General features: G+C 53.0%; 2 protein-coding genes and 1 long non-coding RNA gene across 7 annotated transcripts in view; 1 reads left to right on the forward strand and 2 right to left on the reverse strand.

The window, feature by feature from the left end:
- CD58 (CD58 molecule) overlaps nucleotides 1-2,577 on the reverse strand; it is a 39,243-nt gene extending 36,666 nt beyond the window's left edge. The window contains exon 1 of the mRNA XM_042953575.1: nucleotides 2,405-2,577. Coding sequence (XP_042809509.1) covers nucleotides 2,405-2,474 — 70 coding nt within the window. The 5' untranslated portion in view covers nucleotides 2,475-2,577. The remainder of the gene's footprint in view (nucleotides 1-2,404) is intronic.
- On the forward strand, nucleotides 800-3,889 carry LOC122228517. The gene is made up of 2 exons (XR_006206640.1): nucleotides 800-2,045; nucleotides 3,155-3,889. It is a non-coding gene; the product is annotated as an uncharacterized LOC122228517 (long non-coding RNA).
- A 2,369-nt stretch (nucleotides 3,890-6,258) lies between these two features.
- The window catches only part of IGSF3 (immunoglobulin superfamily member 3), a 92,629-nt gene continuing 76,862 nt past the window's right edge, over nucleotides 6,259-22,025 (reverse strand). For all 5 annotated transcript variants that reach the window (XM_042953578.1, XM_042953579.1, XM_042953580.1 and 2 more), the window contains 4 exons: nucleotides 18,920-19,330; nucleotides 15,062-15,469; nucleotides 11,218-11,688; nucleotides 6,259-9,448 (listed from right to left, as the gene is read on the reverse strand). In XM_042953578.1, the coding sequence (XP_042809512.1) occupies nucleotides 9,198-9,448; nucleotides 11,218-11,688; nucleotides 15,062-15,469; nucleotides 18,920-19,330 (1,541 nt within the window). In that variant the 3' untranslated portion in view covers nucleotides 6,259-9,197. The remainder of the gene's footprint in view (nucleotides 9,449-11,217; nucleotides 11,689-15,061; nucleotides 15,470-18,919; nucleotides 19,331-22,025) is intronic.

Consider the following 22,025-nt stretch of genomic DNA (forward strand, 5'->3'; position numbering starts at 1 on the left):
TTTTAAAAAAAGATCTGCAACTCTCAAAGGTTTAGACAAAAAAAATTAAGTGTACATGTAAATGAACAGAGAGAAGTAAACCAAAGGTGTCAAGATGTTAATAACTGGTGATTCCAGAAGAAAAGTGTATAAGGGTTCATTATGCTATTTTCTGCAACTATTCCACAGATTTGCAATGTTCCAAAGTTTTAAAGAACTAAAAAGAAATATTACCACACTCACTCTCCTTTTCTCTGCATTACTAATCTCTGATTCGTCAGTGTTTACTTTACCACCACTCAATGTCTACATATTTACTCATTTATTCCCCCATTATAACGTAAGCTTCACTAAGATAACGTAAGCTTCACTAAGGCAGGGAAGTCTGTTCTTTGTTGCAACCCCACTCTCCTTGTACGGTGCCCAACACATAGCTGACACTCAGTAAGAATTTGTTCAGTGACTGACGTTCACAATCGTTCTATGAAGCACACACTATTATTATCCTTCCTCACCAGTGAGTGGTCTCTCTCTTCCAAGGCAAGTGGTCTCTGTCTTCCATGCCCAGCGAGGCATGGAAAAGTTAGGTAATGTACAGAAGTTACAACTCGGGTGAGGGGCAGGGCCAGGGTGGAAAGCCAAGCATCTGACTGGAGAGCTGATGCTCTTTTATTAATTTAATGTTTATTATTTTTGAGAGAGAGAGAGAGAGAGAGACAAAGAGAGAGAGAGCAAGTGAAGAAGGGAGAGAGAGGGGGACAGAGGATCTGAAGCAGGCTCTGAGCTGACAGCAGAGAGCCCAATGTGGGCTCGAACTCACGAACTATAAAATCATGACCTGAGTTGCAGTCTGATGCTTGACCGACTGAGCCATCCAGGCGTCCCAGAGCTGATGCTCTTAATCACTGGTGGGCTGCTTCCCAATGAGTCAGATTCTGCCTGTTTGCGTGTCTCCTGGTTTCCACGGCCACCAGCATAGGAAAGCCTCAAAGCTCCTGGGGTCCTGTGATGGCACCTGCCCTGGCCTCCCTGCCTCCAATTCCTCCCAGCTACACCCCTTCCTCTGCACGGAGGCCAGATTATCCCTCCTAAGCACAGGGTTCCGATTCTGCCAGGCCCAGAAAGAGTTCTCCTTTGCCTGCCAACTTGTCTTTGTCACCCCTTGGAATCCTTTGCCACATCAGCGCGTGTCCACACACCACATATCCCGGTTGGCTAGGTTCACATACCCTCCCTACCCTGAAGTCTTTGCTTCACAAGAGATACCTGACTTCACGACAGTCTTCTCTCCCTCTGCATGCCCACAGCACCTTATGCTCAGAGGCCTGTCTTACATTTACTTCTGTACCTTGCAATGCAGGCACTTTTGAGGTCTCTCAACCCCTCCCCGCAAGCTGTACTTCACAGATATGGGTACCCCACAGGCACCCAGTGGCTGGAAGATTGATGTGTAGTTTGGGCCAAGGGGCCTCCAACGGGAAACCCTCACGTTAAGGAAAAGTAGTTAAGGGTTTATAAACATGCTCCGGGGGTTTGGCCAGGACCGTGTGTGTTAGGAGTTTACAGAAAGTGGGGAGGTAACAGCGGAGCCAGACACTTATTTCATGGGGCTGTTAATCCGGCTGAAGAAGTGGGAAAGGGATGAAGGCAGTTCCCTTAAGGTTTCAAAGGGCAGGAAAGAGCACCGGCCGCCCTACTTAGGAATCCCGGAGTGAGGCCATCGCCCACTCAGACGCTCCCCTCGGCCAGTCCCCGTCCTAGGTCCCCCGCCGGCAGCAGTGCCAGTCAAACGCGCGGTGTCGGAGGAGAGAGGGCTGCGGGGGCAAGGGGCGGCGAGGGCGGGGGCGCCAGGCGGCCGAGCGAGCTCGCGCGCCCCCTCCCCGCGCGGAGGACTAGCCGACTCCTCGGGCAGGTGGAGCCCGCTGCCCAGCCCGGTCCTCAAAGGGCTCACAGGCAGCGGAAGCAGTGAAAGGGTAAACCAAGCTGTCCGCGGCGAAGTAACCCGGGGAGGGGAAGCCGCTAGCAGTCCCTGGAACTTAGAAAAGGCACACCCTTCCGGAGAAACAGTGAGTCGTGAGATGACACGACTTGGGGCGGGGGGGGGGGGGGGGGGGGGGGGAGTTCCGAGGGGTCTTAGAGGAAACTACGCCGAAGAGGTGAGCGAGCTGGAGTCCGGTTCCTCTCCCAACCAGGATTCCGGTGCCTAAGGTCAAAGTTACTTCCTGACTACCCACGGGAGACTCGGTGACGACGGGACAAGTCTCTCCGCGGGCAGCGTTTCCCCCGCCACCCACCCCTCGCTCCCCAACCCAAGTTGCAGCCTCCTCGGGCGCCGCCCGTCCACTCGGCGCCGGAGCCCGGGGGTCCCCGGACATCTCCGGCACAGCCCAGTCCCCGCCGGGTCCCGGGGGAGGCCTCCACTCACCCAAATGGAGCACCAGACAGGCCACACCGAGAATCCCCGCGGCCAAGAGCCCGTCTCTCCCCGCGTGCATGGCTCGTCCGGCCAGCCTCTACGCCCGGACTGGGCCAGGGTGGGCCACAAGTTCCAGGGCAGCTCCGCCCGGCGCCGCGCGCAGGCCCGGTCCCGCCCTCCCGTCGGTCCCGCGCCACACTCGCTGGCCCCGCCCCGCCTCCTCGCTGGCCCCGCCCCACCCTAGCTGGCCTCGCCCTACCCCGCCCTCTCTCTTGGTAGCCCCGGTCCCGTCCCGTCCCGCCCCCTCTCTGGCCCCGTCCCGTCTCCTCGCTGGCCCCGTTCCGTCTCGCCCCTCGCTGGCCCCGCCCCGCCGCCTCGCTGGCCCCGCCCCGTCCCGCCCCGTCCCACCGCCTCGCGGGCCCGGCCAGTCTCACCCCTCGCTGGCCCCGCCCTACCCCGCCCTCTCCCTTGCTAGCCCCGGTCCCGCCCCGTCCCGCCCCCTCGTTAGCCCTGCCCCACCCACATGCTCCGCCCCGCGCTCGGCTCGCTCCCGCTTCCAACTCTGGAGCTTCCTTCCCGGTCCGGTCCGGCGCAGCTGCGCGCCGCCCCCGCACCCTGCATCTGCTCCAGACGCCGTCCTGCCTCCCCCCGGTCCCCAAAGTCATTCCGCCGCCTCCCCGTCTGCTCTGTGGAGCTGTCCGTTCACGGTGGCTTGCGTCTTTAAAACCAAGCTTGTGTTGGTTCCTCCTCCTCCTGCAGCACTTTCGCTGGACGTTTGGGACGAGACGGAGGCATGTGTCCGCAAGTGGGGGTAGGGGGAGCTGCGCCCCGCTCGGCCGGCCTCTGCGGTGACCGGAGGACTCTCCCAGAGGACTGGGAGGCTCCCAGGCCCTTCATTCCTTCAGCGCTTTCCAACAGCAGAGCGCGGGGCTCGCCTTTCCTGCGGGTCACTGTCCGCTCACATTAAAAGGAAACATTTTGGACCCCTGCTAGGATGTGCGGGATTACCTGGTCCCGCCGATCTCGTTCGAGGTCGAGCCACCTTTTCCTGAAGGCTGCCCTCGACGCCCAGCACTCCCTTCCTCCGGAGCTGGGACTTCCAGCCTTGGGTTTCTCCCTTCTCAGTTTCCTCTGTGTTTTCCTCTCTACCTCCATCTCAACTGTGGACTTTCCCTTAGGCTGAGGAGTCCGGTGTGGTGGATCCCCTCACTGTGTAACCTCCCGCCCAGGCTGCAGCAGGCATCTGGAACACTTCACCCTAGTGATTAGTCTTCTTGATTGGCTTGCCCTCTCTGCTGCCTGTCTGACCCCAGACCAAATTACTCTGCTCCCAGAACCAGCTCCTCACGATGGTCTCCCTGTCTGCACAGGAATTGCCTCTGTCCAGTGATGGGAGTCAGGGGAACTCTAAGTTCCACGGGACCTGGAAGCTCTCCCCATGAACAGGACTCCCTCCTGTCCTAGTAAACACTAACATGTCACTTGTGAAACTGAGTGGAAGTGTGCTTTCTTGCTGATGTCATCTCCAACATCAAGTGAGGATCCCAAAACCATTCAAAACACTTGAACCGTAAGAATTCCTTAGTTCTTAAATCAGCCATAACATCTTAAAAGCTATCTCTATCGGTGAAGTTTCTGGGACCAATGTCACGTACCATGAAGCATGCTAGCTTAAGACACCCCCTACTATGTGTAGATACTGGGAACGTGAGGCAGGGGCAGCGAACAGCACAAAACGTGAGGAAATCAAGTTTCTGCTCTGCCCCTGGCTGGTAGGAACTCAGACCAACCAGGAAACTTAGGATAGGGTCAAACTTTTAGACATTGGAGAGCCCCTGAGAGTTTTTGAACCAAGAAGTGATCCTAGCAAACACCTGCTGAGCGCTAAGCCAGGCCCTGTGTTAGTTAAATGCGTTACCTGAAATAACTTTATCTTCTTGCTGTCCCTAGTTTCACAGAGGGGGAAACGGAGGCTCAGAGAAGGTAAACTACTTGTCCAAGGACACACAGTAAGGGGCAGGACTGGGAGTCCAACTAACGTGAAATCCAAATTGCCACTCTCGCCCTTTGGCAGGAGAGCGGGTGCAACTTTGGGATAGGCAGCTGTGCTGTTGCTGGGACTGGCCAGCAGGAGCCGCCAACCCTCTCAAGAGCAGGGCAGAGGAAAGGACTGCCCAGTCACCTGGGGCTGGGAAGTATGCTTCAGGTCATGGTCTCCAGCCTTTGGGTGAGATAGGATTCTTTGGCTGGACGCTCCTCTGACCAAGACTGACAATCGGTGTCAGGTCTTTTATTAAGAGAAATGCTGTGCTTCTATCAAGCATTTTTAGAAGAGCTTATATGCATGGCCTAGCTGACTTCATGAATCAAAAGTGGCTCAGAAAGGTGGACCTGAATTACACAACGAGCCAAAAAGGCTCTATTCATATACTGAGGACTCGCCATCAAAAGGAGAGTGGACATATTTTTCGTCCCGTGGCCAGTATTGAGAGGTCCAGTTTTATCAGCTTGTCAGTGTAGATAATCATGAACTAGGGGTAAGAAAGGGGGCCTCATTTCAGCCTGTTCATGTGGCATGGGGTGGCTGCTCTTCCAAGCATGTCCCTCTCTGGTACCCTGGCTCTAGTTCTTGCCAACCTTGTAATTACCACCCCCCTCCCCCCAAGGAAGCTTAGACATTTCAGAATGCACTGAGCACAACACTACCCCTAATCCCACATACATGGAAATTGTCTCTGCCTCTTGCTTCGGAAGTGTCCGTTCACTTCACTTACATAAACACTGGGCAGATTTGCACCAAAGGCGTAGAGGGGCAGTCGTCTTCCCTTTTTAAAATGTTCCCTGGCAGAAAGAGAGCATTTGGGGAAAAAATTAGGCAAAAGTAATATGTAAGGCTTAACATGGAGCCATTCTGGATACCCAAGGGATAAACAATCACATTTCAAGTCCTAGCCAGGCCAGCAGCTGCAAGAAGTTGATAAGGATGCTGCAGATAGGGCTGTGGAGCTGGGGAAAACACACATTAAAGCCTCTGAAAGGTTTGATTTTTAAAAAGAAGAAAAAGAAAAGGAAGCGCCTCCCTCTGCTTTTTACCATCCCTCTAGTTGCTTTTGCATATTCTGTGCCATTTAAAGAATTACAGATGGGTTCTGCCTAATGCTGTATGGCTGGTGTGGCTTTAATCATTCTGTCATTCTCACTTTGCAGAAGGGCTGAACTCCCCCCCCGCCCCCCCACCCCGGCCCCACAAACATCCCAGCATTCCAGGTGTGCAGGACACAGAGGCTGGTGTGCTGGTGCTGCTCTGTCCTCCATCCTGGAAAATGGTTGCTGACAATTTCCCGGGTCAGGACAGCAGCACATCGTTTAGGAGAGATGGTGTGGTCTTGCTGCAGAGGCCCTCCGCCTCTGTTCCTGCTGTTCTTTCTCCCCTTCTCCGCCAGTTTCCTCCCACCCCATCCTGTCCCACCCCGCTAAAAAGGAAAGCTAGGCTCACAAGTTCCATTCTGAAACCGCCTCTGGGGACTCCGGGTGTGTTGTGTGTTGCACAGATCTAGAGGCCGCGTAGCCTTTTACAAGTTCTCAGCAGATGACAGTCAAGTGTCGAGAAAACGTTGTTTTTTTTTTTTTTTTTTTTTTTAAAGTCATCGTTTGTACAAAGGCACGCTTTAGGCTGTGGGGCAGGATGTGGCGGTAAAGGCTGCAATTCTTGACCCTGGAGCCCAGCAGGCCAAAGTCAGGAGCAGAACTCCAGACCCCCAGGGGACAGTGTCACAGAGCAAGAGAGGCTGTTAAGGGGTGGGAGGGGTGGGGGTAGGGGAGGAGAAAGAAGGACCGTGTACTCCAGTAACTGTAAACAGCCATATTTTCAACATAATTTACTACAGGTCTCTGAAGTGTATATAAAACATTTTAGTGCAACATTTTACAAATAGTTTTCCTTTAAAAAAACAAACAAACAGAAACAAATCAACAGCTCTCTACATCATGCATGGGTAGTTTTCTTACCCCACCTGTTTTTTTCAACAATAAACGCAGAGAAACCATTGTTTGAAAAGAATATGAAAACCTGCTACAGAAACACCCTGATGAAAGAGGGTGCCGGTCGTATCCGTGTCCGGAATGGGCCTAGCACAGTGTAGTTTTTCATTAATGCAACATTGTAGCCGTAGGTAAGTACGTCCAGAGAACCAGTTGGCAATTTTTCCTCTCCTGGTCCAATGCTCCGAGCTCCGGCAAGGCCATGTGCAATGAGGTCTCCCAGCCACTGGAGGGCACCATTACCGCTCATCTGACACCACATTTCCATAGAAATGGCCAAACAAGGTCCTGGGGACCTTCACAGAAAGCTGAAAAGCTCACCCTTTGATGGTATCCCCCAGCCCAACAGAAAATACACACGGGAAAAAAAAAAAAAAACTACTAAAATACTGGCTTCGGTTTCTTTTCTTCCTTTCAAATTTCCTGTAACCACTCCACATCTTTAATTGTGTGCATCACCTACTTTTCTATACCTGTGGGCAAGCTGGGCTCTTAGTAGTTACACAGCCAGTCCCAGCCCTCTGGCATCTTTCCCTTCACACCCTTCACACAGAGGAAAGCCGGGCATCTTCCCTCAAGCACTCAGGCTACAAGGCAGGGGCTGATTTCCCACAGAAAGCCCACGCGCCTGTAATGAAGAAATGGGGCAAAGGACTGCCTCCTTCCCTCACCCCTGAGCCTGACTGTACCCCCAAAGCGTTGCTGCAGCATACATAATACATGGAAATGAGCGTGTTAGGGATTAAGGTGTGGTGCCTACACAGGGTCTCAGAGGACAGTACTGGTGTGCGGGGAGGAAGAGGAGACCGGTCTACTACATAAGCCAGTCCATCACCTTGCTTCCCCTGGGCTGCGGCATAGCAAGGCGTCTGCTGAAAACCCAGGCCACCACCTGCGCACCCAAAGACCCCGATGCGGATGGGCACCCACACGGCCTCCCGTGGAGTCTGTTCCGTCTCAGGACAGACAACAATCCCTCTGCTCAGACTTCACTCCGGAATCCCCAGTGGCTTTTTCTAAGCAGGGTGTACCCTTGGGGTTCAAGATGCAAGTTCCCGGAGGAAAGGGGATGGCGTTCTTGGCCAGCAAAATATAGGAAAGTCAGGGCACGCTTCTCCCCTGGGGTGAGCAAAAGGGCACAGGAGTGGGGTGGGGGGGGTGGGGGGGGGGCGGGTGCTAAGCACCCTGCTCCATAGTGTGAACGAACAGGGCGACTGGGGCCTTGTTGGGCTCTAATGGGCATTCGAATAAAAAGCCACCGTAACCGTGAACAACCAAATCACCTAAGACCACAAACAAGATCTAAGAAGGGGAAGGGCAAAACCCTGCACCGGCATGAGGTGACTCTAAGCCGAGACTAGGTGGTCTGCAAGGGTTACAGAACGGGCTGTGTCTGGACCTCTCCTAGGCAGATACTCTTACGGCAGTGAGACACATGGAGAGAGAAATGGTGAATGAGAAAGACACCGTTACCTTGGAGGGAAATCTAGCTGGAAGGAAGAAGAAAAACCTAGTCTTCGTATCTCCAGGGTGGTGGTGATCTCTCCCCTGGTCTCCAAGTTCCAGGCTCTGGAAACCACCGCCCTCCCACCACCGACTCCTGGAGGAACTCAGCGGTCTGCCGGGCCCCGTGCCCTCCGGTATAGGGTGCATACGGTGGCTGCTTGGGCCCTGTGTGTTCAGCTCAGCACGGCCCCCTTTTCAGGCTCACTGGCCACTGTCCTTTAAGAGTGTGGCAAAGCACCTTAAAATAGAAGCCCACCCGTGCACAGTTACCAGTTCGAGGCCGCTCCTGCGAAACAGATCAAGCCGACAACTAGCCTTGTTTCCTTCCTTCACTAATCACTGGCTTTGATCAATCTGAAAGTCAGTGGCTGCTAAATGCAGCCTTCTGTCCAGGTTAGCCAGCAAAGCGTGTGCTGTTTGGGGCTTTTGACTTGTTCTCCAACAAAGTTGTGTTTTTGTTTTTTTTTTAAATATATAATTTTTTGGCAAGGTTGGAACGAAGCCTACTTTTGCTTCCCTGACAGTCCGGTCGGGCATCGTCTACTCTAATGGGGTTATGCAGGATTCCTCCCGTACGTACACAGTTCTTTGAAGCAAAATTCAATGCTTTCATCTTGACTACAAAGTGGTTCCAACAACTCCAGCTGAGGGAAAAGATAAGATACAAATTGGGCCCGCATGACACATAATTTTCAAGTCTCGTTAAGAAAGTAAAAAACGTTTGGGCATGTTTCTGATCCGTGAGTAGTATTTTCAAGTATGCAGAAACAAAGAGTCCTGGAAGAGATTCCTTTGCACCAAAAAGTCCGTCCTCCCTTTGGCCATTGGCGGTATGTTACGAGAAATTCGTCCGCAACGTTACGGAACCCAAGAAGGGTAAACCGGAGGGATTTAAAAAGAGTCCCTTACAAAGAATAAGAACCCCTGTAACATCTATCTGAGAATACGATATAAATCAGTGAGTAGATGTGGCATCTGAAGCTACTCACTACATTACCAAAAACAAAAACAAGAAGCCTAATTCTGCAGGATAAGGACATCTGCTCCAAAACAGCTAACCGACCACGACTGCCACCTAGAGGCGGTCTGTCTCTGTGCCGGATCCGGGACTTGGAACGTTGCTCAAGTCTGACTGTTGGCTGCCAGGAGAGCACTCCAAGAGTTGCAGCGCCGTCTGCCCGCCGTCCGATCACAGAGCAAGAGGCAGGAAGGGAGACTGTCAGCTCCTCCGCGGCTGAGGGCCGCTGCGGTCCCCTTAGTCTATGGCTCCTGGGTGGATACTGAGCACAGGGGGCTCCAGGCATGTGGGGGAGTAGTTGAGGTGTGGTTCTTTGATCCACAACAGGGGCACCCCATTCTTCCCGTCGGAGCTCTTGCTGGAGTTACGGCTCTTGAAGCGCACCAGCAGGATGGTGATGATGAGGATGCCGAAGATGGGGAAGGGGTAGAAGAAGACAAAGTAGAAGAGTGCGTCGTTGGAGCAGATGATGGACTGCAGGGTGGAACCTGAAACAGAGGCAGGACAGTGAGGGCGGGGAGCCTGGACCGCCCGCCTCTGCGCCTCAAGACCTGGCCCAGCCCACCCGCGACCCCCGCGCCCACCCTGTCCTTCCCTTGCCGCTGCCAGGGGTGGGGGGGACCACCCTCCTGGCCGTGTTCTCACGGCAGCGCCTCCTTCCACTCACAGCTGGAAGTTCATTCAAAGCGGTGCCCCCATTTCCCACCGGGAGCCAGGACTGCGGCTTGGAAAGTCATATAAGAAAATGTAGTTTATTGACCGTGAACCCAGCTGCCCCTACAAGAAGATGCTGACTGCACCGAGTCCGCACCTCCTGCCCGGTGGTGTTTCCCATGTCCCTTGGCGCCGAGCTCTGCTCCAAGTGGGCTTCTCTGGGAAGTGACACATTCTCTCCCCGCCAGCTTCTCAGAGCAGTTTTACCAGAGACGATGGTTACTTGAGTAACCTTAGCAGTGGTTAACATTATCAACTAAAATGCCATTACGGACCATTTACAAGTGTCCAAAAGTGTGTCTGTGGCTACAGAATTCATTCTGGATATGGAAGAGGATGAAACCGGCCCCCCCACTTCCCAGACCCACAAGGCCTCAGCAGGGGCCCAGCCCCTGGTAACCTGCCCTTTTCCCTGGAAAATAAGGCTGCTGGCTGATCACCACGTTCTACGAAACGTAATAAATATGGGCATCCGCGGTGGGCAGACGGGTCTAAACACCTTCCCTTGTCCTTTTGGGTCATGCACTAGTTTGTCAGGGGTCTGAGTCTCATTTAGGCTTTTCTCTGCGTTCTTTTCTACTGCACAGCTGTTGTCATCAGTATTATGAAGAAAACTCAGCACATGCTTATTAGATTTCCACAGTACATGAAATCGCTGATAGTTCCCCGCTCCACCCACTTTTCACTTACAAAACCTCAATTTCATATGGTTCCATCTAATCAACAGGAGGTAGTCAAAGAAAAGAAAAAGCTGACAAAGCTCAAACATTCAAGCCAGAATTACCTAGTAAAATGCATTGGCTGAAACGGAAACGAAGTTACAGTTTCTAGCAGATTCTGTCTTTCTGCGTTCCAGGCTAATTCTACTGTAACAAACACCGCCTTCAGTCTGCCATGTCCCACGCTCTGACAAAAGGCAACTGTAAGAGTGCCCTGTTAGAACAAATTATTCAGCACAGCCATTATTTCCTCTGGTCTCTGTCCATGGAGTTCCTTGACCGGGTGAGAGGTCCGAGTCCTGGACCAAGGGAGCAGGGCCGCCGCTAAGCCCTTCCCAGATGCCCTGTGGCATCACCCACTGCCCTTCTACTAGTTGGTTCTCCCAACCATGCGACATCCCCCTAAACCTCGAAATCACCCTCCAAAATACACATGAACCAAGAACACAGACTGTACTCAGGCTTCATTGTTTTGGTTTTTTTTTTTCTCCCTTCTTATGAGTCTGAAACACGGTAACTGGCTAAAGAGGTACCAGGCTGGCTATGGAGCCACCAGTAACACCTACCAATATACTTGGACGATGAGCTCTCACTAAAATAGAATCTGGTGGGACATCAGGCTTATGACCACTTTAATACCTACCCACGTGGGGCAGTCAAGTGTCAATTCCACGAACTGGTGTTTCAAAGCCCAAATGCCTGGGACAGGTGGGAATACCACTTACTGAGCCATAATCGAGCTCTGATTTCATTCTTCCAGACCGCTGGAATCAACAGTTGGAACCAGCAGGGACCTCCTTCCCCTGTAACCTGGGAAAACTCACTTGTGTCCAGAACACGGATGCCGATGGGGGCCGACTCCTCCTCCGTCAGCCGGTACCATTCCTTCTGGGGGCCGGGCAACCACTCCTCCACGCGGCACGAGTAGTTCCCCGTGTCCTGGGGGCTGGCCTGCAGCACGGTGAGCCGGTAGAGCAAGGGGGAGAGCCTCTGGAAGCGAAGCCGGCCCTCCCACGGGCTGCCTTCTGGGCCAAAGACAGCATCCGGGCCCACGCTCAGCAGGGCCGTCCGCTCTGTGAGGTCCTCTTCTTCCTCCTCGTCCCCTTCCTCCTCCTCCTGTTCTCCCAGGCCAGGGCCTCCCCTTTCCCCTCCAGCTTTAGTCCTCAGAGAGTACCAGGCCACGGCAAAGCGGGAGTCCTGACTTGATCGAGAAACGATGCTACAGTCCAGCTGGAAAGCTGCCTTCTCGGACACCGTGGCATTGGGGACCACCGTGTCCACCTGCAGGGCGGCGTCTGGGGGCGGTGAGGGGCAAAAAAGGAGGAAGAGGCTGTTTTAGTTTCTCTGCTCAAAACAACCCCTGTGTCCATCACCAAATACACTCTAGTAACACAGTAACATACAATACACACCTACTACTGGAAGGAGTAAGGCAGTAGTACGTGGCAGAGATGAGGAAGGGCCCAAGAAAGATGGCTAGACTACAGGAGAGCTGTGCACCCTGTGTGCCACTGTATGCAGTAGAAAATGTGTTTTGTTCGGACACGTGGATTTGGTTACACTTGCACAAAATATCTGTGGAAGAACTCACAAGAGGTGGGTAACACGGCTACTCATGGGAATCCAGGGAGGAAGGGACACTTACTTTCACTGTAACCTCTTGCAGTGGCTGAAGGGTCCCCCCGCCCCCAAGATTCATGCCTATCTGGAACTTCAGACTGTGACCTTATTTGGAAATAAAGTCTTTGCAGGTGTGATGAACTCCTACTGGATTTAGGGTGGGCACTACATGCAACGACCGGTGTCCTGATGAGAAGAGAAGGGGCCACACAGAGAGAAGGCCGTGTGAACTGGGGCAATGCAGCCACAAGCCAGGGAATACTTGGGACCACAGAGAAGCTGGAAGAGGCAAGGAAGGATTCTTCCCTAGAAACTTCAGCGGGGGAAGCCTGGCCCTGCTGATAATTTGCTTCTAGACCACTAGCCTCCAGAACCATCAGACAATAAATTTTTGTTGTTTTAAGCTACGAAGCTTGTGCTAATTTGTTATGGCAACCCTGGACAAGGAATTCACCCTTCAGCAGTTCTGGAGTCTAAACTGTGTGCATGTAGATGGTTACCTATGCCCCAGGGAACCGAGGAGGTAAGTATTCGCTAAGGACTGAAGCCCAGCCATAGACAACAGACCCGAAAGTGCCCCTCACCTTGAGCACAGACCCCAGAAGGATGTCCCGGACAGCATCTTCCGGACAGAGATCGGAGACACAAAACAGCCGTGGAGAGGTTACCCAAGCAGGTGAGTCAGACCTCACAGACACCACCGGGCAGCTATAATCTCTATCTTCATTTTGCTGCCTACCCCCTGCCTTTGTTTGGCTCACTGGGGTAGGTACTCAACAAATAATCCGTTCCCTCCCTCCTAAATGGCCTGTTTGGCCCTGTTGATGAAATGCTCGCAAAAGATGCCAACATAACAGCCACAAAAGCAGAGATACCAAATCGGATTCTGCTTGGATAAAGACCAAATAGGACCACTTCCCAGGTACTGTCCTGGGCTTTCAATGAATTGGCTTCATGTCGCTCACAGGTGAACACAAAGCTGGGCGCCCCCACCTTTGTGGGGCTCTGCCAAGCCCCCGCACACCCCCATCCAGAATCTTGGTGTGCGTCACGGGCACCTGAAAGCTCAGGACCTGGGTACAGGTGGTGGGAAGTGTGCCTCGGCCCAGCACCGGTGGGGGAGAACACGCTGGAAGGCAACGTGGCAGGGTGGAGAATACCCTATCATAGAGACTCCTGCTCCCTTGCACATCGGTTCATCCTTGCAGAGATCACGGCTGACTGTGTCCCGAGCCATCAGAGAGGAATCCTACAGATTAAGGCACATCCTAGGGCACCTTCACCCTGCAGAGCCTACCAAGCTGGTGTCCCAAAGCTCCCAGCGGCTGGCCAATGTGATGCCACGCAATGGCAAGATGGCAGAGACCCCGGAAGGGCCTCTTCCCCACCTACTCTCCCTTTGCTTTCTTCTCGTCTGAATGCTTACAATGTAAGCATTCACTTTTTTTTTTTTTAAGTTTATATATTTATTTTGAAAGAGAGAGAGCAAGCCTGAGTGGGGGAGGAGCAGAGAGAGACAGAGGGAGGGAGAGAATCCCAAGCAGGCTCCACAACGAACAGGGGTTTGAACTCAAGAACGAAGAGACCATGACCTGAGCAGAAACCAAGAGTCAGGCGCCTAACTGACTGAGCCACGCAGGTGCCCCGGCGCTTAACTTTTCATGTAAATTTCCTGGCTCCTTCGCGTGCTTAGTGATGACTCAATACAAGTGTTTTGAATGAAACAGGCCCACTTTCCCGTGTCCTCCCCCCACTCCCTGTAGCATGTCTCTCACTAATGTGGTGGTCCATGTCCATTCCCTTCTGCCAGAGGCCAAACCATCTCCCTGTGCAGACTTTAGCACTCTTTCTGCTTCAGGTGTAAGCCACAAGAAAGAAGGGTGCTTCTCCCCCTCCCCTGTAGGTTAAGCTGCAATGCAGTGGGCAGTCCAGAAATGTCTGTCTGCCCCTGGGCCACCTGGAGCCCTGGTTTGGCAACGTGCAAGCGGGTGAGCCTCCGGGGAGAAGAGCACACTCAGATGCCACGTCTCTGCCAATTTACCTTTGGAAGAAGACACGCGGCAGTTTCTAAGCAAGGCGAAAAGAGAAAACACATAAGCTCATGGCAAATAGGAGTAACCCCAGGCAGAGGTGATTTCCTGTCCAGCTTCGGCAAGACACAGAGCAGAGAGATAATGCCCTTTCCTGTAACAAAGGGCACGTTCACTCTCGAAGTGTGTGTTCTGTGACGCATGGGGTGAGCACAGCTGCGAGGCCCCCGTGTCCCACCAAGGCAGACAGCCGCTCCACGCAGGTGTGGAAACATGACGAATGCTCCCACCAGACCACCAACAGAGGCCCTGGGATGCTCAGAAAATGGGCAAGACGGAGCGTTCGCACTGGCCCAGCCACAAAGTTCATTCCTGCCCCACGTCCGCTGCGGGGGGAGGCACTGACTTTTCGCTCTGACTTGAATGAGGAGGTGATATTGCAGAGGACACAGGAATCCTGCTCACCTCTGCTTTAATTATGGGTTTAAATGTGTAACGATCATTATACTGAGTAATTATGTGCATTTAGCCACTTTAGGAACAACAGTAAGGACAAGAAAAGCCACACAGTGCAATCAGAACAGTCGTCGGCACCAATAAAATTATTAGGAAGTGAAAGACTAAATTTCATCATTTTCTATTTAAAGCACATGAATCCATTGTTTTCCACTGAAAACCTACAAGCCCAATTTTTTGAACCGCACGACTACTGTTTCAAAAGTTTTTGCGTATCTACCACCTCCTGAATCTGAATGTATTCTTTAAAGAGAAAATATTCTGTGTTCTGCAACAAGTGAAAAATGTTACTCTAGCGAAGAAACAGGATCACCTTAGGCCAAAGCCAGATGTGCAATTTCCCATTCGCTTAGGGGGGAAAAAATCTGAGACAATTGTAAACGCAAAATGTAAATGCTCCTATGTTTAACCGCAAACAACGTATGTTGCGCAGCACACAAAGTAGGACACTTATGAGGGGAAACGCCCAGAGCAGTGAGGGCCTGGGGATGTGAAGCCTCACCTGGCCGCATGACAGTAACAGCCATCTGCCCGGCAGTGTCCTCTGCCCGCTTATACCACACGCCGCTGGGGCTGGGGAGCCACTCCTCCACGCGGCAGCTGTAGGTCCCGCTGTCCTGCACCGCCACGTTCTGGATGAACAGCCGATACACGCCGGACGAAGGACTCTCCAGATGCAGCCGCCCCTTCAGGTTGTTTTTGGCCGCCTGCTCTCCATAGTGGAAGGTGGCCTCGCGGCTCAGGCGGGCCACAGTCTCCCGCTCCGGGTGGTTGGGCTTCCACACAAACCACTCGACCACGAGCTGGGACGCAGCGCTGGTGCGGTTCAGCACCACACACTCCAGCTGCACCTGCTGCGTCTCCAGGACCGACAGATTCCCCTGCGCTTGGCTGAGCTTCAGGCGGCTGTCTGGAAAGGGGAGGAAAGGCACATTAGCAGCGAGGCACAACAGGTGCTCTCATGCACGTTTTGCAAACGCAGGCCGACGGCTGCCCTCCCCGTGCTAAAGGGCAGCGGCACACTCCATCAGCAGAAACACTTCCAGGTGGAGCGCCCTACACATAACGCGTTCCTGGATCGCGTGTCCGAGTGCCCGGACTGTCAGCAGTTCATGGTAACAGCGGTCCCCCAATTTATATCTCGTTGATTCAGATGCACAGAGGAGGACAAGCATGACCTATGGATGCCTCCACACCCAGTGACAGCAGACCATAAGCATACAGCTGACCAGAGGGGTGGCTGCGAAGGGACAGGCAGGAAAGAGCGTGCTGAGACCCCCTTTCAAGCCCAGAGCAAATTTTAAAAACTGACCACAGGATGGCTAGAATACACCGGACTGTCCACCACCAAAGAACTACAGAGGAAGCAGTTTAAATATGTCCCCGACTTGGCCTTAGGAACTGCAGTCCTTGCTTTCTCGGGTTCCCTCTCGAGGTGGGAACAGAACTGATCCGACATTAGTGAAGAAAAGCCCGATATGGATGGAACCACTGACTTGACAGCTCAGCCCATCAGATCCTCCTCTAGAGAGAAAAGTGTCGTTAATGATGGTACACCCAGATGACAGGCATGTAATTTCATAAAAGGTCCTAATGAGTCTATCTGGACCAGAGAGATCAAACAGCTACAGAACTGCAGGAACACCTGGGGAAGGAGACCTTTGGAGTGACATTTGAAGAGGGAGAGGGCCGCACACCGTCACGTTTTACTTTTTACATTTCAAAACTTCCCGAGTATTTTACAATGGAAGGCAATACCCTTTGGTATTAAAAGGTCAAAAATTAAAAATAACAGAAAAACTGTTTTAAATAACTGGTCTCCCCAGAATATACATATACGTGTGTGTGTGTGTGTGTGTGTGTGTGTAGATGTTAACTCTAGTTGTCCTGGGTTGAAAGATTATTTTCTTCTTTGTGTTTTCCCAAAGCTCTAGAAGCATATTCTTTCTCATCAGCAAAAAAAAAAAAAAAAAAAAAAAAAGGAGAGGGGTGGTGTGTAGAAAGGAAAGAAAAAAAAAAAAAAGAAAAACTCTCAACTGAAAAGGAGGAACGTGTTGTTTTAATCAGGGTCTTGTGCGTTTTCTGTTTAAGGTGTTAGTATTCCCCAGAGATGGCTCTCCCTACACGGATTTTGACAAACATCCTTCCTGCCCCAGTGAGCTCACTGTGGGTCTGTAGTCTCAGATGGGGGGAGTCCCTCAATAAATTCAGGATCCACCAAGATTCTCTTAGTTTCTGCACAAACAAGTGAAGGGAAAGGATGACACATCTGGTGGGCGGGGGGATCATGTCCTCCCACCAGACAAAGTGACCAGAACTGAAAACAGACAGGAAGAACAGAAACCTAAGAGAACCCGTGTAGGCCAAATGACAAATGCCAGTTTTCAAAAGTCCCAAGGACTGGCCTGAGGTCTCTGGAAATACCAAGAGGGACCAGGCAGACCAGAGCTTCCTCTGCAATACATCAGCAGAAGGGTTCCCAAAAGTGCCACTGAGGGGGGTGACAATCTGCACTGGGGCAGTCTTAGCAATACAACATCTGGAGGGAAAAGGGGGGCCAGGCCACGTCCAGGCCTCTGCATCTGGTCCTATGTGCTGTCTGAACAAGTGTTTATTGAGGCTTCCTGGGAGACAAGCCATGGGAACAGAAAGGTAAAAAATACACACACACACACACACACACACACACGCACGCACACTTCTATATATAACACATATTTCATGATGAGTGAATTTCCATATGTATAAATACGAATAAGCAGTTTATAATTCCTTACATATGAATAAGTAAAGAAACAGAATGCCAGGTGGGGGTGTGTGCTATGCAGGGGACAGAGAAAGGGGTACAAAGTGACTAGGATGCTATTTTAGTTAAAATGAGCTAGAAACACCTCTCTGAGGAAGAATGAGATAAATGAAGATCTATGGTCAACCTGTTCCAGGCTAAGAGAACAGTAACTACAAAGGCCCTGGGGTGTCCAAGGAAAGCAGCCATCTGTTCCTTATTCAATCAATATTTATTAATGGCACCATGCCAGTGGCTGAAAATACAAAGACACAGCCCTGTCCTCAAAGTGCTTAGAGTAGAAAAGAATTGCAAACAAATAATTGTTACATTAGGTATTTTATAACGAAAAAAGAACCTCTGGCGATATGGGAGAAAGCAGGGAAGGCTTCCTGGAGGTGATGTCGAGTGAAGTCTTGGGGATGGGGTAGAGACAGGGGAGAGGCCGTGGGAGAGGGGCGTTCCAGGCAGAGAGGACAGCATATAAACAAATGCATGGACATGGGACTTAGGGTAGCACCCCCGCCCATCAGGAAGGACAGGCAGCGACAACAAATCACAGGCCACGCAGATATGAGGGATGGACAGGGAGCTTAAGGCTACATCAGGTGGGGCTTAGAGCTCTTTAACAAGGGGAAAGGGAGACTGACGGGGCACCCTTCACATGTGAAAAGATATGACCCAAAGTTATCCTGGGCTGCTCCAGGGGCAGACCTAAACCTGGAGGGAAATTACATGGAGGGGGGTTTTCCACCCATGACGCCTGCGGATGTAGAAAGCTCCCCACCCCGGGAAGCATTCCGGCAGAGGTCAGGTGCCGGCCCAGTCTGTCAGGCAGCAGAATGAGGGCCGCACCCACAGTCTGAGAGGGGGCAGAGGGGCGGATCGCTTTGCAGACAGGGAGGGTTCCTGAAATGGGTAGTAAGAAAGAAAGGGGAAGCAGAGGACAGAGACTAGAAAGTGCCCTCTGGGTCAGAATGCTGGCTATGGAGCTGGCGCCAGCCTGAGCTCCGGGGTGTGACCTGCTAACCCAAAAGGAGACCCAGGAGCTGCCAGGGACCCTCCCTTGCCACCTCTTGCTCAGCACAGCCGCCCCTGGGGCCTCTCCCTGGTAAGGGAGACACTGTCCGTAAGAGCAGAGTCAAGGACGCTTTCCTGGGGTTGCCCTCAGCACCAGGACGCTCTCACTGCAGACAAAGCGGGCAGCCCACAGTGTACCAGGGTGACGGCCCCTGCACCTGCACCCACACCCCACGTGGACCCTGCGGCACCCCGTCACCCCCAGGCAGGTCTCTGCACTTGCACCCACACCCCGCGTGGACCCTGCGGCACCCCGTCACCCCCAGGCAGGTCTCTGCACCTGCACCCACACCCCGCATGGACCCTGCGGCACCCCGTCACCCCCAGGCAGGTCTCTGCACCTGCACCCACACCCCGTGTGGACCCCACAGAGCCCCGTCACCCCCAGGCAGGTCTCTGCACCTGCACCCACACCCCGTGTGGAACCCACAGAGCTCCGTCACCCCCAGGAAGCCTCTCTGTACTAACCCCGTGCCGGCTGCGCCCTCGTCTTACCTGGCCGCTTCACAGTGACTTCTGTGCGCCCCGAAACCTCCTCGGCCAGCTTGTACCAGGCATAGTTGGGGCTCAGCAGCCACTCCTCCACGTGGCAGTAGTAGCTGCCACTGTCACTGACCTCGGCCCTCTGCACGGTGAGGCTGAACAAGCCCCCGGAAACGTGCCTCTCGAACTGCAGCCGGGGCCTCAGGCCCTCCTCCTCGGCATAGGTGCCGTACTCAAAGGCGGAGCTGTGGGTGGTTTTCAGGATGAGCTTCCCGTCGGCATCCGAGGGCTTATGCACGTACCAGAGCACCGCAAAGTGGGAGTTCGGGCTGGTCTGAGACTTAACCGAGCAGTTCAGCTGGATGGGCCTGTTTTCCACCAGAGTGAGGGTCCTCTTCGACTTGCTCACCTGCAGCTTTGTCACTGCAAAGGAAAGGGGGTGGTTCAGCACAATCACCGCACACACCTGCCCAGGAACGTCCCCAGCCTCACGTGCGGCCTCCAGCCTGGTTTTGCCCCGCACGGTTCCGGGAGGGCCGGCCCGGACAGGCTTCCTTCGAAGCATGGCTCGGTGTGAGGGAGGCTGCACGGAGCCGGTTTTACCCCAACATCCCTCCACCTGTCTCCTCCCTACTCCCCTCACCTGCACGCAGCCTCCAGGGGACCCAGCTGAAACTTCAATCATTTGCCTGCCTAGGAAGTTCAATGGCTCCCAACTGCTTGAGCTCATAAAGGAAAAAAAAATTCCTTTTCACAGTACAAAGTCCCTCCAGGATTTGGCTCTTACCCAACTGTCCTCACTCATCTCAGTGACTCACCCCTCCAGCACCCCCACCCCTCCCCAGCCCCCTGCACCTCTTCCTTGAGCTCTGGTCTCTGCTCACCTGTCCTCTCTGCCTATATGTCCTTCCACCATCTCCCTCCATACCCCCGATCCTTCTGTGCCCTCGTCCTTCCATGCCCCCTCTTTCCCTCCCATCCTACTGGGCCAGCAGCCCCTCTCTGCCCTGGCACCACATCTTCTACATTATCTTCCAGAAGTTTTTCCTTAGTCTCTCTTCCACCCTAGCCTCTGAGCGCCCTGTGGGTAGAGATCAAGCTTTTCCCTTGCAGTCTGCAAGTATTCTGAGTGTGCCCTTCCTGATGCTAATAAGTGCTAGGAATGCCCTGAAGAACACTGTCCTGCCTAGGGGATGTTCTCGTCACTGCACCCCCAGAGCCTGGCACAGCGCCTGGGCTATGGAAAAGCACTCAATCAGTGTCTGCTGGGATATGTGGGGGAGAGCATGTGAGAGAAATATGGTAGCAGGTAGTTCGGGGATTGCTGGGGTGATCTTCCTGGGGGCAGAGAGAGGGAGGGGGCAGAGAGAGGGAGAAGGCAGAGAAGAAAATGCCGAGCAATGGGACAGAACGGAGCCACCTCCAGTGTCCTTCCCCTCTCCACCCTGCTCCAAAACCGGAAGGGAGGGCAGACTCCGGAGTGCCACCCTACCTGCTAATTAATGGCTATGCTCGCCTTTGAGGTGGCAGGAAGCCAAGGTCAAATGACATATATCTTACGTAGGTAATCTGGGATCATACCCACTCCATCTTTATGACACTTGGCTCTGCTTTCCCGCTACCGACCATCCTCTCCGTACTGAAAAAGTTTTAAAAAAGGAAGATGTAACTCTGAATTCCTCCTGGGGAGCTATCAGTGCAAGCACCTTTTCACATCTCAACTCAAATTTCTGAAAGCCCCAGACAGTCACTTGGATGCCCTGGTCCCGCACAGACAAACGTTGCGGATGGCGGGATCTGATACCCCACACCATTACTACAAAAGCCACTCTAGGGACAAGTAACTCAGTGGTGAGTCGGGTGACACTCTTCACAAAGGACTGCTGGCTGAACTCACGTCCCCACAGACCTTCTCAAGCCATCAAGAACGCACCAACATGAGAGGACTCCCAGGTCCCACGGCCCACCCTTCTGGTTTCGTCTTTTGTTGGAGCCCAGTCTCCCGCGTTCCCCCTTCTTCAAACACACAGAGTCCTCCAGGGCACGCCGGGAATCCTGGGCAGGGTTTACCAGTTAGCTTCCAAGCTCAGCAAACTGGATGCACACGAGCTTGCCAGTCGACTTTTCAGATCGGATTCCGGCAATACTTAGAACACCCAGCTCCCTTTTCATTCCTTTCCAACCCAATTCACCGCATGCAAATGATATCTACATCAGCACAAATGATACCACCTGAATTATCTGGTTCTTGTCCAAGAAAACTGGGCTGTTCAGTGCAGAGTAGAAAGAGCTTTAAAATGTATTATTAATTGGGGCCAGATTATTTTTGCAAGTGTTACTAAGGAAACCTCAATTGCTATAGTAACTGCATATGTTAAACTGGAATCCTATGACTAAGCTTCAGTTCGGTCACATGGTCCCAGAGCAAGGATCCAAGGAAGAGAAATGTTTCAAAGGATTGCCATTTTTTTTTTCTTTCCTTCCCATGTCAAAATATTGTGAAGTGTTGAAAAGCTGGAAAGAGAGGCATTTTTGAAATGTGGGGCATGCCTGACAGGTGGGCGAGGGGTCAGCTCCTATTCTATGCTCTGAATTCCCTCCCGCATCTCAAGGGCAGGGAGGACCTTCCCTGAAGCCCAGAGACCGCAGCCCCCACGACTAATTAGGAAGATCCGCCGAGTCCTGTCCAGTACTGCCCTGGGCAGTGTGTCTGTCTACACCACCCTCCTCCACAGAGGCAGGGGGGGCCCGGGGGCCCTCAAGGCCCGCAGGAATTTTCATCTGCATGATAACAGCACCTCACAGGAGTGCTGTACAGGTTAAACGCAACGGTCTATAGAAGAGTTCAGCGCAGAGCCTGCTGGATCACGAACACGCAATCCATTTTCACTCTTCCCATTTCTTTTTGGTCTCTGGGTTCAGTCCCACGTTCAAAGCTCAACAGGACAACGGGTCAGACTGGCACATTTGCTACTGAAGTGCTCCCCTGGACCAGCAAGCACCAGGGTCACCTGGGAACTTGTTAGAAATGCAGACTCTGGGACCCCCCCCACCCTGCACACCCCCCCGCGCCCCCCAGCCCACTGGCTCAGAATCTGCCTTTAACAAGATCCCTGGG

Source organism: Panthera leo, chromosome C1 (assembly GCF_018350215.1).
Source record: "Panthera leo isolate Ple1 chromosome C1, P.leo_Ple1_pat1.1, whole genome shotgun sequence".
In the NCBI taxonomy this organism is placed as follows: Eukaryota; Metazoa; Chordata; class Mammalia; order Carnivora; family Felidae; genus Panthera; species Panthera leo.